At 39.9% G+C, this 18,421-nt stretch overlaps 1 protein-coding gene across 1 annotated transcript in view; it reads right to left on the bottom strand.

The window, feature by feature from the left end:
* Nucleotides 1-58: 58 nt before the first annotated feature.
* Nucleotides 59-18,421, bottom strand: part of ARID2 (AT-rich interaction domain 2) — a 204,165-nt gene continuing 185,802 nt past the window's right edge. Inside the window, exons 17-21 of the mRNA XM_019515774.1 lie at nucleotides 7,332-7,470; nucleotides 7,160-7,245; nucleotides 4,188-4,311; nucleotides 4,019-4,110; nucleotides 59-1,084 (exon numbers count right to left, since the gene is read on the bottom strand). Coding sequence (XP_019371319.1) covers nucleotides 940-1,084; nucleotides 4,019-4,110; nucleotides 4,188-4,311; nucleotides 7,160-7,245; nucleotides 7,332-7,470 — 586 coding nt within the window. The 3' untranslated portion in view covers nucleotides 59-939. The remainder of the gene's footprint in view (nucleotides 1,085-4,018; nucleotides 4,111-4,187; nucleotides 4,312-7,159; nucleotides 7,246-7,331; nucleotides 7,471-18,421) is intronic.

Raw genomic sequence — 18,421 nt, 5'->3', positions numbered from 1 at the left:
TTTTCTTCTACAAAAATGACATGAGATATATTATTCCATACTCTTTCAGCCAGCAAAATGAGTTCTACAAGGTGTATAATACAAAAAAAAAAAAAAGAAAAAAAAAAAGAAAAAAAAAATCACAGTTCCACAAAACTGTTTTGACTTTACAGCATCGGTACCTTTGCAGAATTATTTACACAAATTTAAAGAACATTCATCCACTGCGTAGAATATATCACAAGTACTTACAATTGACAGGAAAGTCTAGAAAACTTTTGAACCTACCTATAATGCTTCTAGGACACCACAGAATGTTTTTCCAGTGGCTGCAGTGGCATGAAAGGTGTTCTATTCACAAATATTTACAAGATCTATTCAGACTGGTAAATTTTTATGATAATAAATAAGTGAAAATATATTGGCTCAAGTAAGAAAACCAAGCTACTGATTTCTAAACAAAACACGCAATCCATAGCTAGATACTGGTGGCACCCTCCGAGACCAGGGGGTTACAGATGTGCTGAAACTTTTCTTTTTTTTATCCAAACCAGCTTAAACGGCTTCGTAAATATAAAAATGTGCTCCTTTTTGGATATAGATAAAAATATTTAATGCTTCTATTTCATCTGCTCATGTAGGTTTTACAATATTTCATGTTTATTCCAATGTGGATGGTACTGAATTCTGACCACACCAGTTCCCTTCAGGAGTTATCAGATTTGAGAGACATCCTGCAGATAGCTGGCTGAAAATCCCATGGCAGTTTTTTCCTCTTTCTAAGCAGAACAAAGGGATTTGTTCAGTGATCAGAATGCAAAGCTTCCTCTCAGCATCATGGGAGGAGATAAAATAATTCAATCTATGGTCTCTGTTCTATTAAGACTTGGTGCTTTCTTCAGTAACAGTATTTGAAATGTATTTGACTATCTCTGTCCCGATGTACAAGTGGGACTTTTCTCACTGCAGCATTTCGGAGACTTTATCTTGTTCTTTACTTGGGACAGTAAAATTAAGTTCATAAAGGCATTTGGCAAGTGTGGAGGAAGCTTCCATGTTACTAATGGCTAGCACTGATAGATGATTTTCATGTCTCTTTAGCAATCTGAAAGAGAGTAACCAAAAAATCATCAGTACTTTGGTTATTACAATTTTCTGTGTAGCACATAAGTCCAGTAGTGAGCAACACACAAACTTCTTGATACTTCTTACTAAACTGGAACACCTAAGAACTTGTAAAGTGCATATTTTCATTTCAGAACCACAATTAAGGTAGTTTTTGTACCTACTAATGATAATTGCTTTCACACTTTGAAAAAACAGATATATTATGTGGAGAGGGAGACTTGGGTGGATACAAGGAAACCAGGAATCTCTCAGTCTCAGGTTCTCTATCCTGTGGTTGCTGCTGATCCTGCAGCTCATGCAGGCACACCTGAGGTAGATTTAAACAAGCTAGTTCTGCAAATGCTAGCTGTAGCAGCACGCAGCTCAGCAACTCCCACCAGATTCTGCCAGCTTCTCAGGCAGGCTGTGCATCTCATGAGTTCAGTGCTTCCTTGGCTATGCTGCCAGGAGCATTGCAGAATTCATCACTAGACAACATTAAAAAACTATGCATTTCAAACACAGTACTGTTTGCTAAGGGCAATGAGCATCATGTTTGTCTTTTAAATCACCCAAAGTTACGCAACTCAGAAACTAATTTAAAAGTGAGTTTAAAAATTACAAAGATTCTCAAGTCATTGGTCAAGTTCACTAAGTAATTAAAAATATATAAAAATAACTTTATTATTACAGTATTTACTAAACCAAGAGAAATGGGGAAAAAACAGAATGTTGTTAGAAAGGAAAAAAAAATCCAGCATGTGTTGTAATGGTTGGCACTAAGGGCTGCTTACAAATGTAAAAAAAATCCCAAACAGTGTGTTGCTTTAAACTTGACACACCCCCACGCTGAGCCCAATGCATGCTCAAAAGAGGCAGTGAGCATGTGTTAGTCTGACCCGGCTCACCCAACATCTGAAAAGATCAGGGGCTTCAGCAGGGCTTTTTGGCCTTTCATCTAATAGCTAATTGAACCAAGGGTAACATCCACTCTTTCCTCTACAAGAAAAGACTCTTCCTCTTGTGAACTACAGCTTGTAGTGCAACTGTTTGCTTACTTCTGTGTAGGACATTCGGCCTATTAGGGAGACCTGACAGAACCACTCATCAATGTCCATGGATGTTGGGGAACATCACAGGTAGCAAGAGGGATCTGGGGTGTAGCTCTGTTGCTGCTTCCCACCTTAAGAGGAAGGATTCCACCTTCCATTGTGTTGGGACTCCCTAGTCCACGACCCCACATGCTTAGGAAGCACTCTAGACAGAGAAATCTGACCCCGGGAAATAGAGGTAATTTTTCAAAAATGTGATAATGAGTTACAACCAACAAGAGACTCCTTAAAGAGGCCTGGATTTTCACAAATTACTGAACACGCTCACCACCTGTGGGATAGGGAACACACAGCAAGACCATTACAACAGGTCTTCATGTAGTAGGTCAGGTTTGGTTCCCAAAAAACTAAAGCAGGCACATTCTGCAGTCACTTCTGAAACCCTTGGATTGTATTTATCATCCCTATCATAAAACTACTGGTGCTGGAGGAACCAAGCAGTATAGGACCCCACCTTGGGACAGGTCAAGCAGCCACATCCAAGGATGTGGCAGAGATCAGCAAAGTTTATTATAAAGAACTGTACAGCATTTTAATTAACTGGTGTAACATACGTTTAAAATAATAATTTTAATATTAATAGTAATAAAAGCAACCCAATTTCACTCCTGATTCCTAAAGTAATTTTTTTTTGTCTATATAACTTATGAGATATAGGTCTTCTGATGTTCCTGCTCTGACATGCTAGTATAAGTGAACTTTGGTAGGCTATCTAGGCAAATTTAATCATGTGACAGAACTACACAGCATTTCATTATTATTACAATATATAATCTATTACAGGGGTGGGGAAAATATGGCTTGTAGATCAGATCCAGCCCACAGAGGGACTCTGTCTAGCCCGTGGTGGGTCCCTCAGTTCTGCCTGCCCCAGGCACCATCTGGCCTACAGTGCATCCCACTGCCCCCTGGGCACACAGCAGGGCTGGGGTGGCTCTGCAGCCAGACTGTCTTTCTAGGCAGCCCAAGTGGCAGCTGCAGCTCCTTCTGGCTGCTGCTGCCCCAGTCCTGTGGTACTGACAAGGACCTGCGTGCACAGTCTTGACGCCAGCTCACCTTGAGCCCACTCTGGACTCAAGCCGGTGGAGCAGACTAGCTCTGGACCAGCTGGAACCTGTGCACACAGCGTGCGTGCACGCGTGTGCATGTTGGGGCTGTGTGCGCATTGGGGCTGTGAGCGTGCGTGGGTTCTGCTGGTCTGCTCCAGCCAGGGCGAGTACAGAGCAGGCATGGGGTGGGCTAGGGTCAAGGCTGGGGCTGTGTGCCGTGCAGCTGCAGGGCGCATGGACTCCAGGCTGTTGCAGGGGCAAGGAAAGGCTCCGACCAGCCTGCGGCAGCTCTGCAGAACTGCCTATGTGACCCAAAGGCTCAAATAATTGCCCACCCCTGATCTATTGAGATAACAGGAATTTTGTTCATCAGGGAACAGCTCTCTTCCTAACCAGCTTGCAAGGTTGGAGACAAGAAAAAGCTAAAAAAGAACCCCAACTACTTCAATCAAGTATGTAGCCTTTTCTGTTATTCTATCTGATTACAATCCTTTTTGAGATGGTTTACATTAGATATTTTAAGGTGAAATTGGTTTCAAAACACATTTATACAGATGCCTGGTTTTCCTGTACCTTTTTGACTTCCTCTCTCAATGCAATATTTTAAGAACACAGAGGTAGCATATAATAGTATAGCCAATTCAAAATAGACCCTTATATGGAAATTGTTTTGAAAATTATGAAATAAACCCACCTATTATTTGGAATATAAAAATCATTCACATAGCAACATGTTTTGTTTTGGTACAAGAAGAATCACAAAATGCTCACCTGCGACCACATTCTGAATATTTACCAATATTTTTTAATATTAAGGCAGCTGTTAATCGGATGTGTTTAGTTATTGGTCCCTCTTTTTCATCCTAAAAAAGGAAGAAAAACATTAAAACCCAAATTAACTAATAATTAACTTCAAATCCATAAGCCATGCCCTACTTACTGTGAAATCTCTGAAGACAAGGTTTCTTGATCCCCTCCTTAATGCCATGAGGGCAGCACTAGGATGATTCACAATGGCCTTCTGTGCTCTGGGAGCAGAGGCAGTACCCCCTGCATTTGGTGGCCTAAATTGACAAAGATATTAAGGTATTAAGTATCTTTATGTTGCTTTCTAACAGACTGAAATCTATCTAGATAAACTCTACTTTTGATGAATTTTCCCTCTCTTGTAGTTGACAAGTAAAGAGCTCTCAGTATTCACAACTAAATAGATTCATCTTTGGATTCAACATAGGGAAACCCTGGCACACAAATGCCAGAGATCATTTCATGATGAACATTAAAGGACACATCTTCCTGAGACAACCACTCCATATCATATATGACATCTGTAGTGGCAAAATAATACTCTGAACTCAATGACACAAGCTAGCTTTCTGATGGGTGCCTGAAGAACTGCTCTGTCAGCCAAGATTTGAGTGAATGGGGAATATAGCTTTTCAACTGCCATCTAAGATCAGGGCAAGGAGTATCTTCACAATCTATCTGAACATTTAACCAGCTATGCCAGGTGCAGTTATAAAAATAAATATTATTTCTGGCCAGAGATTTAAATTCAGCTAATTTAAATCACTTTTTTTAAAATGAAAGTAAATCACTGATTCAAATCAAGCATTTGTAAAAACCAACTTGAATGATTTTTCTATTGAAGCATTTTAGAAATCTAAATCCTATTTTAAAATGCCACTCTAGAGATGCATCCTATTTTAATTATGTAACACTGCTCTAAGGGCATACACAAAACATGCTAATTCCCAAATACTTCTCCTGATCTCAGAGGCTGCATTCTGACGGGTGGAACAAAAATGGAAATATATATTTGGAGGTTTGGGAAAATAGGGCTGAAGCCCCAAAGCCCTCCTGGCATAGCTCTGCCCCCCTCTTGTCCCCCTCCCACACTGCTCTGATCTCTCCTTTCCCCCTACAACACAGCTTCCAAAATTGTTTGGTTTATGGATCATCATTTTAAAAACTGTTGTGAAATGAATGGACGTTTTGTCAATTCACAGAACAAAATTTGGGAACCCCCGCCACAGAAGCAGCAATAAAAGAAGGTTGAGCTTGATGACCCCATCTTGATACAATCATCAGGAAAAAAAAAAAAAAAAGAGAGGATGGGTTTATTTCTATGCGTATGTGGAGCACCCTTTCAGCCCAGTTTGACTGGAGGAAAACATGCCCACCTTTCCCCCTTATGGTTTGCTCTGCTGCTGCTTCTAAGCTCCCAGATAGTAATACCCCTTTGAGGAGAATCCCTTATTTGTTGAAAAACTGCAAGAAATAAAAACCCTTTTAAAGGAAATTCTTCAAAGCTCCAGCCACTGACCTGGGCTTCAAAATGCACCAGGAGTGTCAGATTTACTGGGTGCTCAGGCCAGATCTTGACCACAGGGCTTCTCACAGGCTGGATCCAGACATGAGTGAGTGAGTGAGTGAGTGAGTGAGTGAGTGAGAAGGTAAGCAGCTGTTGTTAACGTAGCTGCTGTTCAACCCCTACCACCAACACACGTTCCCAATGAGGCTCCATACCCTGAATTTCAGTAGTGGACCCAACCCCTTCTTGCTGCACCTGTACATGAACCCCAAAGCCAGACAACATGGCTCAGTCTGCTATACATTTGTCTTAGACCAATAAGGGTCAATGACCTGAAATATGTTCGTCCCTTATAAGCTTTGTCTGACCGCAGCTCTAAGCACAAAAGTTAATCAAGGGGCAAATGCCCCTATCCCTGGACCTTCCAACTCCACACTGCTTCAGCACCCAACATTCCCTAGCTCTGAACCAAAGATTAGGAACCTGAATGTAAAGAGCAGCTCACATCAGAGAGACGTTGTATCAGAAGTCCCTAGACCAAACCACCCAGTGATTTAAAAAAAAAAAATCATACACAACAGTCCTATTGTCCACAATGATTTCATTATGGTGGGGTCCAACATTTTAACCCAGTGGGCCACATTGGTGGTGCCCAGTCCATCTGCATGCTGGATCTGACTGACGGGCAAAATCTGGTGTGGTGGGGGCCCAAACCTGCTGCATGGCAGGGACAGCGGACCCGGCTCTGATCCAACTGTGCAAAAGGGACATGGTTTGGCCCTGGTCTGGCTGCATGGGCAAGGGGGTGTGGTCTGGCCCTGATCTGACCAGGTAGGGTTTGGTAATTTGACAGCAGGGGAGGGGTAAGAGTATTAATTGCTATTTTTCCTGCACCACCAAATTTCCTAACCTGTGGCAGCCTTGGTAAGCCAACTGCTATGGTTCTGGAGGCAAGCTGGGGGTTGGTTACCCTACCTTGGAATATTTTATCCTCCATCTAGTGTTGAAAATACTTGCACAGTAAAAATTTGTAACTGCACACTTAAACCACTAATCCTTCCAAAATCTCCACAAGGCACAGAAAAATGTAAACAGTTGAAGTCACCTGTAGTTTTAGAACATTTTGAATAGTTATTAAATATGTACACAGGAAATGACACTCAACCTTAATTATAGTGCAGCTGCCACTTTACTATAATAAAATGATAGTGCTGGTTAGATGGGAGAATCTAAGAGCAGGCACAAACAGTATTCCTCTGCATTACTAAAACTCTACTCATCTTTAAAATCAATGATTCCTACAGTTTAGGTGCACACTCCACCTTCAATTACTTGTGGAACACCAATTACTAAACTTTTTTCCCCACCTGTGTTTCACATGCTACTTGTGACTTTTCCTCAGATGTCACAATTTCTGATCTCTTGTCTACTTTTTATCATCACTGCCAGCATGACCTTGTAACCTGAATATTAGATTACAATACTATATTGCACCCAGAGCTATATTTGACAAATCAAATTATAAATATATAAAATTATTTCAGTGATTTCTGACTATCCCTCTGTTTTTGCTAGGAAACTAGGTTTAGGTCTCTTACTTATTAGGAGGTTTCTGATTTCCTGCTTGTCCATGTTCATCTTGTTTCAATCCTGCAAGCAGAGCATCTCTGGAGCAGTGCTTATCCTATTTGGAAAAAAGAGAGAAAATGTATGCAAACACCCTTAAAGGAATTACACATTTTATTTTACAAAATAGAGAAAAATCTGTACCTGTAAGTGGGTAATGAAGGAAAATCTTTGCCGCTGGAAAGGTTCACAGCCCTCCCATAAGCACTGCCCTGGATAGACATCTTTTCCACCATGTTCAGTGGCTGCATGATAGAAAACCTGCGATGGTGTTTGAAACCACCTAAAAAACATGGAAGTAGAAAGGTTGTAATTCCTTTTAGTTGGTTAATATTAAAACAGAAATACCACAACTTGATCCAGAATTTTGTTTTGTGAAGATCAACATGCCTTTCATACTGAAAGGATAAAAGCAGTATGCTTTGGAAGGGTCTATTTTCCTCCTGATGCATTAATACCATTAGCACTTAATATGTACTACTGAAAAAGGTTCTTTGTATGGCCAGACAGAATATGGTACTAAACTCTCAAACAACCGGAGTTAATGACCTTCTTGTATTCCACATATTCTTCTTCCCAATTTCCTTTTGACTAGCCAGCATTTCAAAATCTGACCAGTAGGCAGAGAAACAAAAACATTTATTTTATTCTCTTATACGCAATATGGATGCTTGTTATAACTGGCAGAACAGGTCAGGGTAAAACCTGTTTTTCAGTAACTCTCCTGCTAAAACTTGCCTTTCTGCCACGTGGCTTAGAAGTTCTCAGTATAGGATCTCTTTTCTCCTGCCTAGTAACCTAGCAATAGAGCAGTCTTTTAACTCTTTCAAATTACAGATTTGAAAATAGCCTCTAATCTGAACTGAATCCTATAAATAACAAAAAGCAAACAAAGACTCATTCTCCATGCATTAATTTTTCATAAGTTTTTCAATATCTCAATATGTGCACCTGAAATCTTGTCAGGGTGCTCATCACAGAATATTATAGTATTTAAAAGATTTACCTATGAACCCATAAAACTGTTCCATACTCAAATAATTTTATCACAGTAAAATTTTTTACTAGTAATTAAGCTTAAATAAAAACAATGAAGTTAAGAAAAATGTGTTACTTATTTAAAATTGAACACAAAAAGGAAAGTGTAATGATATGACAGAAGTTACTACTACCAAATCATTTTTATGACACAGGAATTCAGCTGCAGCTCTAGAACATAACTTTCACCTATGTTTAAGTCGATCATTGTAAAAGCACACAAGCCATTTTACAAAAAGGAAAAAAATAGGACTTGACTAATTTGATGTGTGCCTACATAACAGAAGGTGCACTTCAAATTATATCTGAAGGAATTTACAATTTACTTAGAAAAAAGAATACATTTTTATAAATAGCAACTATAAGAGTGACAGTTTCACAGTTGGTAGGGTGGGAAGGGACCTGAGCAGATCATCAAGTCCGACCCCCTGCCATGGCAGGAAAGAGACATAATACAGTTTAGGAATATTCAGTGAGTTATGAAACCAATATAAGCCTATTAATTGATTAAATGAAATAAACTTCACAGAAAAAGGAATGATTCACCTGTTTCAGACCAAGTAATGATGTGAACAGACATGCATTTGACATGTTCCAAATTTTGCTCCTTTAGTGTGCTTCAAATTGCAAGCCCTTCTACACTGCAGACACGTGTTCTATGTGGTTTTCCACCCCTGAACACTTCAAAATGACCATAAATGCACACAGTGGCAGTGTTCTCCAGCCAAAAGGTGGGAGAGCAGGTATCCCTGCATGCCTCTGCCTTTGGAGGTTCCTAAGGACACCTGAACACGCAGGAAAGTGCTCACTGACTGTTCCCTCTGCTCTGCGAGATGCCAGGGGACCAAACAACCTCTTGCTATGCTCTGCTTAGAGGTCCATGCGTTTCAGACAGCATTTAAAAATGAAGCACTTCAAGGATGTTCCTCTTTTTTGAGGGTCAATTTTGAAGTGCTTGTTCAGCCATAAACATCTGCACCCTTGCAGTTTGTACTGCTTCAAAGGCATTGGGAGAACTTTAAACAGCATGTCTGTTCAGTAGCAGGATGTTGTTGTTCCAGTTTACTATAAAGGCGCAGAAAGAAAGCATACCAAATAGAGTATATATTCCCCCATTAAAAAAAAAATCCCAGTAATTATTTTGATCAGTGCCTCTATGCATTAGTACAATATGACTTTGTAGGTCCCACTGCACTAGATGTTAAATGCATGCACAAATCTTCCTTTCCCTTAGGAGTCGACATTCTACCACTGACATTTAGTTGACAGGTTTATAGTGACGAGTGAAACATATTTTAAATGATCAGTGAAAGGAACAGCAAAAGTGTTTGTGAAGAACCTATTGACCATTAAAATTAAGGAATGAACAAAGGGGTATTTTGAGGGGAGTCTACAGTAGTTGTGCAAATCAGATTTTCTGTCCAGGATAAAACTACATGAATCGATTTTTGGTACACAGTGCAGCAGCAGTGTGGCATTTCTATTCAGGCAGTTAAGACACTCAGTTGACTTAACAGCTCAGTCTTCTTCACTCCACATGTGTAAATGATTATTTCTCTTTTTTGAATGGTCTTGATGTTCCATTAATTTATCTGACCTTTCTTAGGGCAACTTTGCTGTCTGATAGTTGCTCAGTTGCTCCTGGTGTCACTTTTCCTATTTCACAGCTCTGGAGACTCTTTAGTTCATTTCAAAATTATAGCTCCACCAACAGAGACCAGTTTTCAACAGCAGCTGGGATTTCAGATTTTAGTTAAGCAGGGAAGGGAGGATGAGTCAGCTGAAAATTAGGCTCTATCCTTGCTCTATGCAGCCATAACTCTGGGGGGAAAACTTTTTTCCTTTATTCTATCATTCAAAAACAAGGGGAATATCTTATTTTGGGGTGATATCTATACATGATAAAATATGGTCTTTTTATTTTTCTTCCTGAATAAGGTTAAACATGAATTTTTAACTGTTTTCATAGGGAATCCATCACATTAAAAACATTCTGGCCTGTAGTGGTCTTGCTGAATTCTTTGCAACAGATTGCTGCTGTATTATTTTTCTGTAGTCAAAAAATGATTAAGACCCAGGAGTGGCTTGAGTCTCAAAAGGGCTGCCTTAAGTCTAAAAAAATGAAGAAACACTACCCTAGTCTTACTATACTAGCATATACAATATGGAAAAATAAAATGGTGCAACTTGCATTACTATAATTAAAGGGTATTCTAATACTTGCACTATAATGTCTATGATGTCTTCCCTTCATATGAAGAAGAGGGAAAAGATATAAATGTAGGAGAGTTGCATCTAAATTTAAGTTTTGGGACAGTCCTAAATTTCTACAAAGCAATCTCATGAACATGCTTTGATTTACTGCAAAACTTCACTTTGTTTATAAAAAAAACATATTTTCACCCTTCAACATTCCAGGCAGAGGCATAGCAAGTTCACTTAGTGCCCAGGGTATGTGGAGGGGGTGGTACACTGACCACTGTAGATTAGGTGTGGGAGGTGGTAAGGGAAAGGGAAGCCTTACTTGCTAGGGCTTGCTGCACAAGGAACACAGCTGCTGCTGCTGCTAATGCTGCCTTCCCTGTGTAGAGAGGCTTGACAGCTGTGGCAGGGACAGAGAGAGTCTGACATAGCTACATGGCACCAGCTTCCTGGGAGCTACCTCTGGGGCCCCATCCTCCCTACCCAGAGATGCTACTGGGTGCAAGGCTGTGCCTACTGTGAAAAAACTTGCTGGGGGAGGGGTGGGGAACCCCATTCCACACTGCTGGGTGTGGGGCTGTTTCTATGGCTGGGCAGGGGTAGTGAAGAGCTACCCCTGCCATAGTACAACTCCCTGGGTGAAGGAATGGGATTCTGGCACTGTCGCACAGTAAATGCCTGGGGCTGATTCCCTGCTTGCTCCACCCTAGCTATGCTACTGTTAAACAGTAGACTTGTTCTTTGAATGGTCCAACTGAAATCAACAAAGCTTTAATTAGTGGATTAAAGTGCTGCATAGTATGAGCCAGGTATGGCTAGATTAGAGATGAGATGTTTTATGAAATTCTGTTAACTAATACATGTAAACAATATGTTTTAAAATTACACTGCAGCTGGTCAAAGAAAGCTGTATTTTCACATTTGTCAGCTGGTTAAAGTGGACTACTGGGTTTCAAAACACGTCAGTAGATAATGTTACTTAACGTGTCTAGGCATATACTAACTGTTTCAGAATCTGCACAAAGTAAATTCCTGAATCTTGTAGGCGGAATGAATGTGGCTGTTCTGCAAAAAGTGTTGAAACAAAAGATGCACTTTTAACTGGAGATGAACTGCAACCCAGCTCCCTTGCATTCACCCAAGAACTTGAACTGTTCACGGATACAAGATAGACTGATGCTTGGATGCAGTCTCCCCCTTGCACAGTGACCCACTAGTCACTATTCATTCTACTATACTATATCAAAACAAGACCAGAAGTGAGCCACTTAATAATTAGATTATTGTACAAGATTTGTTTAAAACTTGATCAAAACAGAAAACATAATTCAGTCTCATGACAAAAAAAGGACAAAGCACAGTCTTTACTCAAGATACAACAATGAAAACAGAGGTTCAGGGAGTCAGTTGAGGAGTCCTATTTCATCTCTCTCTTGGTATCTCCACAGTTTTGTTCAGCTTTTGAACCCTTTGTTATTCTGGCCTGCCAGGTACTGGAGGTTCCTCAAGGTCTTCCATTTACATTATTAAGTACAAAACAACTCAAAAGCAGCCTGTAAAGCAAAGCAGCAGCTATGGAAACAAGCTGCCTGCAATTAACAGCACTCGTCAATAGCTGAACCTCAGTGATAACTGGGAAACTTTAAAAGCTTTACTTTCACTTCAGATACTAAAACAGAACAGTCTGGGGCAGGGCCAGTCATCTATTATGCTTGCACAATGCCTAGCACAACTAGGCTCAATTTGGCTGTGATCTTTAGAGAGTATTGCTACCTATGTTTCAAATACAGGAGACCCTTGCCATTGGCAGGGGATACGTTCCAGAGATCCCCGTGAATGACAAAATCTGTGAATACTGACGGGGCTCCCTGTCAGACCCCACAGCTGCCCCCTACTCCCCCCCCCACATTGTTCACAGGGCTCCCTCACAGCGCCTGGGGACCGACCACTTCCCCCGAGCGCTGCCGCAGCTGCCTCTGGGGGAGAAGATGCCGCCACTGCTGCCTCCCTCCCAGTCCCTGGTGCTCGCTCTCCACCTGCCTCCCGGCTCTGCTCTCCCCCATGAATATTTGAATCCGTGAATAGCAAGGGTTTCCTGTACTATGCTTATAAGATCATATTTAAACAGCTCCTGTTTAATATTTGTAAGTCAACTTACAATCAAATGCTATTGCATATAGCAGCCAAGAAACATATTACAATCTTCAAGTTGAGTGTTTTAAACATGATTAGTTTTAAAGGTTTCCTCTTCAATGTGTTCTGGAAAAGCATTAAATATTTACATTTCATGAGTACTGAAGTAAGGAAAAAAACCCACAAAAAAACTATGAACATTTTTTCTCATATCAGAGAAGCTGTGCTAGTGACTCACCAACAGCAAGGAATGCCAACACCACACAATTCTATTTTGCAGCTATGAGTAGCTGGAAGGAACCAAGGGCTGTCCTGGCCTTTATGCTCTCTATAACTGGGAGCAAGACAGTACTCAAAATACACATACAACCTCAAAGGACACTACTGTTTAAAACAGCTTATTCATATGGGGCACATGGTGCATTAAGAACAACATATATTATTAGAAACAAACCAGCACAGCTTCTACAAATTGTGCCTCTATTATCATTTTTGAGCATATTAAGAAATAATAGATATGGAACAGCTTATATAGGATTTTTAAAGAGTCTTGGTTTCTTTAAATAACAAGACATTATTTAAGGAAACCAAGTTGCCATGGAATAAAGTAGTGTCATAGATATACTATGACTAAGAGACAGAAAAAGAAAGAGGAAAAAATAAATGGTCAATTTTCAACAGGGCAAAAGGATAACAATGAGGTGCTTGGTGGACCCATTCTATGACTTGTTTTATTTAGTATGTTTGTTAATGTTGTAGAAAAGTTAGAAAACAGTAAAAGGACAAGATGTGCAGATAGCAGAAACTTTAGATTAGTAAAGACTAACCACAGAGGACTTTTGATGGGTCTAAAAAGTTAAGTGAATGAAAAACAAGTGTCAGACGAAACTCCATGCTGATGTAGTTACAGAAGGTAATAAAGGAATGGACACTTGACAGAGGAATGAACCTGCAAGGTAAGCAAGGAATGAACATTTTAAACTACTCATACATGTTACCAGCTTTAATGTTAACTCTAATCATGCCAGACAGAAACAAATAGGGAGTCACTGCAGAGGGACTGGAAAAAAAAAAATCACGCTGTCAAAACACAAACTGTATCCAGAAAATGTTTAAAAACCCATGTAAATCAAAGAGATACCCACAACTTAAATATAGTCTTTATATTGATCACTGCATCTTCAAAAATATAGAACTGAAATAAAAAGATGAAAGTAACTAGAGACAGGAAAAGATTTTTGTAAGAAGAGAGATGGATAAGATGGGGACCATCGGGCCGGACTTTATGATCTGCTCAGGTCCCTTCCAACCATGAAACTATTTAAGCTAGGAAAGAAATAAAGAAGAAATATAATGAAGGTATACAACAAAACAGAATGAATGGTAGAGAGAATATGGGTCAAATGCCCCCTTTTATCTTCTCTCATAATCCAAGAACAAGGGAACATTGAAACGGGAAAAAAGAAGCCATAAAACTGAACCAAAAATATTTGCACAGTATAAATTCAAATGATGGAATTTATTGCCACAAAGTTCCATTTGACAGGATTAAAAAAAGAAAAGAAAATGTTTATAAACCCTCGGGCATTGGCCTACGAGAAACCACTAAACACTAGAGACAGGTTATTTCTAGTGTCTAGTAGAAAGTTTTTTCTTCACCTTCCTTTGAAACACTTCGTCCCTGTCAGAAGTAATATATGGGATTGGATGGATAGCTAATCTAATTTATAAGAGGATTCCTATGTTCCTCTGTAAAGTTGCGGTCCAGGCAGAGACAAATTGTCATAATTCTCTTAAATATTATGTTAGCTGTTTCATTGCTGGCTGGTCATTATTGGCAGTCCCTAAACATGAGGAGGACAGTCTTTTAATAAATAGGGGAGTTATTACTGAGTCTGAAGATGGCTGAGGAGGCCAATTTGTATGTTTGACTGCAGACATGGCAATAGTTCCAGGAGGAAGGAAGGAGTGGGTCCTGGTAATGCTGGGTCACAGCTCTTTCCCTTTGTCTCTTATCTGCCTCCACAGTGAGGTGAGTTTGCTCCAAAAGATTAATGGCTTGTTGTACACTACAGACTCAGTCGTGGTGATTTAGTGCTCAAGTCTCCCTAGTACTGATTTCTTCAGGTTAGTATTCAAGGTGTCCTTGAATCTCTTCCTTGCCCATCTCTAGAATGGTAACCATTGGTGTATTGAGAGTATAGGATGAGTTTCAGGCATCCTTATGATGTGTCCTCTCCAAACGGAGTTGGTGACATATAAACATGGCTTCAATACTGGTAGAATTTGCTTAAGCCAGAATGCTAGCATTCATATTTCTGTCCTTCCAACTGGTTTGGAGGAGCCAAGACATCACTGACAATAACATTCCAAGACTTTCAGGTGTTTTTGATATGTTGTCCAGGTTTCACACCAATACAATAAAGCAGGAATGACAACAGCTTATCTTGGCAGACAAGAAGTTTGGTTTGGATCCTGACGTCATGATCAAAGACATGATTTTGGATACACTCAAAGGCAGCACTGGCAGATTTTATCCAATGCTGAATATCATTGCCTAGGTCAACATTCTCCTATGACTGCCATCTAATTTTGATATGTGGAGGGATAGCTGGTTGGCTTGGGGTAGGTTGGTAAAGTATCTTGGTTTTCATTAAATTGACAGTGAATCCAAGGATTTCATATGCTTTGCAGAAGTGACCAACAGTGACCTGGAGCTCTTCAATTGGGAGAGCACACACAACACAATCATCAGAATACTGAAGATCAGTAATGAAGGTTGTTGATTATCTTGGATTTGGAACATAACCAGTTGATGTTAAAAAAAGATTCCCATCCATGTGATTCTGGATGCTGACTCCACATGGAAGCCTATCAGCAGTGAAATGAGGAGCAGCTGTGAAATAGGTGGAAAAATGTTGGTGCAATCACACACCTTTGCTTGACTCCAGTTCTAACAAGGAAGAGGGCTGTTTATGAGCCACTGCTTAAGACAGTTGCTGTCATGCTGTTATGAAGGAGTCTGATGATGATAACAAATCTTAACAGGTATCCAAATCTTATCAGGACTTTCCATAGGGCCTCTCTGTTGATCAAATTAAAGGCCTTTGTCAGGTCAATGAAGGTCATGTAAAGATCTTGGTGTTGTTTGTGGCACTTCTCCTGTAGGGGTCTAGCAAAACATTACATCTATAATACCTCTGAGTGATCTGAAATCACACTGGGAGTCATGCAGAATCTCCTTAACAAGGAAAGTGAGTCTATCGAGGAGAATGTGGGCAAGGATCTTCCTAGCTATAGGTAGGCGTGCAATAAGACCATGGTAACTGCTGCAATATGTTCTCTCTCTTCTTAAAAAGTGGTAATGATTTTGGCACCTCTTAGGTCACTGAGAATCTATTAATGTTTCCAGGTTTTCAGAATAACAACATGTGCCGGTGAGAGAACTTCTTTCACCTTGCTCATAAAATTTCAGCTCCTATTCCATCAGGACCATATGCTTTGCTGTTTTTCATCTACTTAATGGTTTTCAAGGCCTCCTGATAAGCTGGATAGCATGGATTGCAACCTTGACATTGTGGAGAGGCTTGTGTGCTACCAATGACCCCACAAGGGATGCTTCCTGGAGTTTTGCACTCCTGGTAGAGTCACCCATGGTGGCAAGCTCAAGACCAAATTTCAGACTAGTAAGAATCAGCAATCAAAAAAAAAATGGTCCTCATGGGCAGAGCAGGCAGATGAAGAAAGAATATTTCACAATGGCTGCAAAGGCAAATGAAGGCTGCAGTGGAATAGAAACCTCAGGTTGTCTAGGTTTCACTTTCCATCAGATTAAACTTCCCTTTCTCTGAAGTAGCACGGCTGCTGATGCATAACAGCATCCCCACATTAAAGAATACACATGCAGGCAACTTCAAGGGCAAGTCCTACAGCAATGAGCCAGTGGAGACATGGGCAAGTGCTAGTGAGTTTTGGAAGCCCCTAGTCATGAACTACACAAAGGTGATGAATATATGGTGGTCATCTGTACTTGGAATTGAGATAGATGTGCAATTCAGCAGCTTCAGTTATAACTGAGCAGGCCTACTTAGGATTCACTCTTAAGCAGCTCAACACTATTTAGGATCCACTGCCAAGTTGTAAACAATAGATCATTTGCTAACTTAGCAAAGACTTGTTTCAAGGTGTTAGGCATATCTTTGAGATAACATTTCCTTATTTAAATCTAGATTCTTTTTCAGCCTACGTCTTTACCTAAAGCAATCTGATTAGCCATCCTCCAAAAGGACAGGCTGTGTACCTGGAGTTATACCCGTCAGCAAATTCTGTTTTTAGGGAAGTAACTTCCTAAGGGTTACAATACTATTCCAAGGCTCTACACTTACTCTGACCTAAAATTACTAGAGGATTCTATTGGTCTAATACCCTCCACTGTCTTAAATAATGCTTCACATTCTTTAGAAATTAACTAAGTTCAGTTAAGTAATTATAGGGAAGGGGGTGGACACAAAGCAGATGTGAATATATGCGCTCATTGCTATGTGAGCCAACTAGAAATAGCCAACTTTATATAAAAGCTGAGCAAAAGAGAAAAGACCAGATTTTTTTACTTTGATTTGTGTGTTTGAAATCAACATTATATCCTACACCTGAGACAGTTAGAAACTAAATGTTTTGAACATTGAAATACTACTTCAGGCCTTGGCTGCTGCTAACACTCTGCAAACAGAAGAAATGACCATCTAATACTACTGCAACTTGTCAGAACAGTTTCTCTCTCCACTAGGGATGAGGGATTTTAGGACCTCAAATGGTTTTTGTCTGTATGTTTGCTCTACCTCTTGAAAATAAGTTTACTAAGGCAGGTAAGGGATGTCAGCTATGGATACACAATGTTTTCTACAGGTGCGTGTACAAACAAATATTCTTGCAATGTGACTTTGTGGGGGACATAAACACAGCTAATCAAAATTCAGTTTCTCTGTTACTAGAATGATCATGAGTAATTTTTCCTAATATTTAACCAGCATTGCTGCAGTTTGCACTGAAACGCATTCAATGCAATATTTCAGTAGTTGACAGACTATTGTTTGTTAGATGGCAATTTTCTTCTAATAACTATTTTGACTCTTATTAAATCCTATAAAAACATTAAGCAGTACTTAAGGTACTTATCATGAATATAAACAGTTCCCAGTCTAAGCTCTTCAGTTTAGACAATTTGTTTACTTCTCCCGGCACTTTCCCCTCTCTCTCTTTCCTGACTCTGAATTTTGTATTATAATTTCTTTCTCCTCCTCATGCTTTTTCTGTATGACCTTTTACAGCACCTAATGAAGTGAGCTTCAGCTCACAAAAACTTGTGCTATATACCATATTTATTCTAAAAAAAGGGTTTTTCCCTTCAATCAGTATGGGGGAAAACATATTCACATACAAGGAAGCCACATTAAATACATTGTTCATCATTAAACTGCTGTCAAAAGCAGCATGTGTTCAGCATCGGAAACCAGCTGTGAAGCTGAATAAATGTAGCCAACGCTGAGCATGACTATAAAACACATGGCTTATATCACGCAAATCACTTAACCCAAGTATTTTTTTTATTAATATATTTCACGTTCTAGGACAAATCAGTCAAATCAGTTCCAAATCACGTTGCCTGAGCAGAACTCAATCATTCCAAAAACCATATAGATTGGGCAGGCAGAACTCAATCATTCTACACACCATGTCTGGCACTACAACCAGTGAGCATCCTCTGTTCCAGGCTCTCACCTTGGGACTTCAGATACTCCCAAATCCATTGGCAGGCATCTTAATACAGGCCCAAGCCTGGAGATCTTGGGATCTGGATGCCC

Source organism: Gavialis gangeticus, unplaced genomic scaffold (assembly GCF_001723915.1).
Source record: "Gavialis gangeticus isolate Ggan-Ray unplaced genomic scaffold, GavGan_comp1, whole genome shotgun sequence".
In the NCBI taxonomy this organism is placed as follows: domain Eukaryota; kingdom Metazoa; phylum Chordata; order Crocodylia; family Gavialidae; genus Gavialis; species Gavialis gangeticus.
This window is presented reverse-complemented; position numbering and strand designations above follow the sequence as displayed.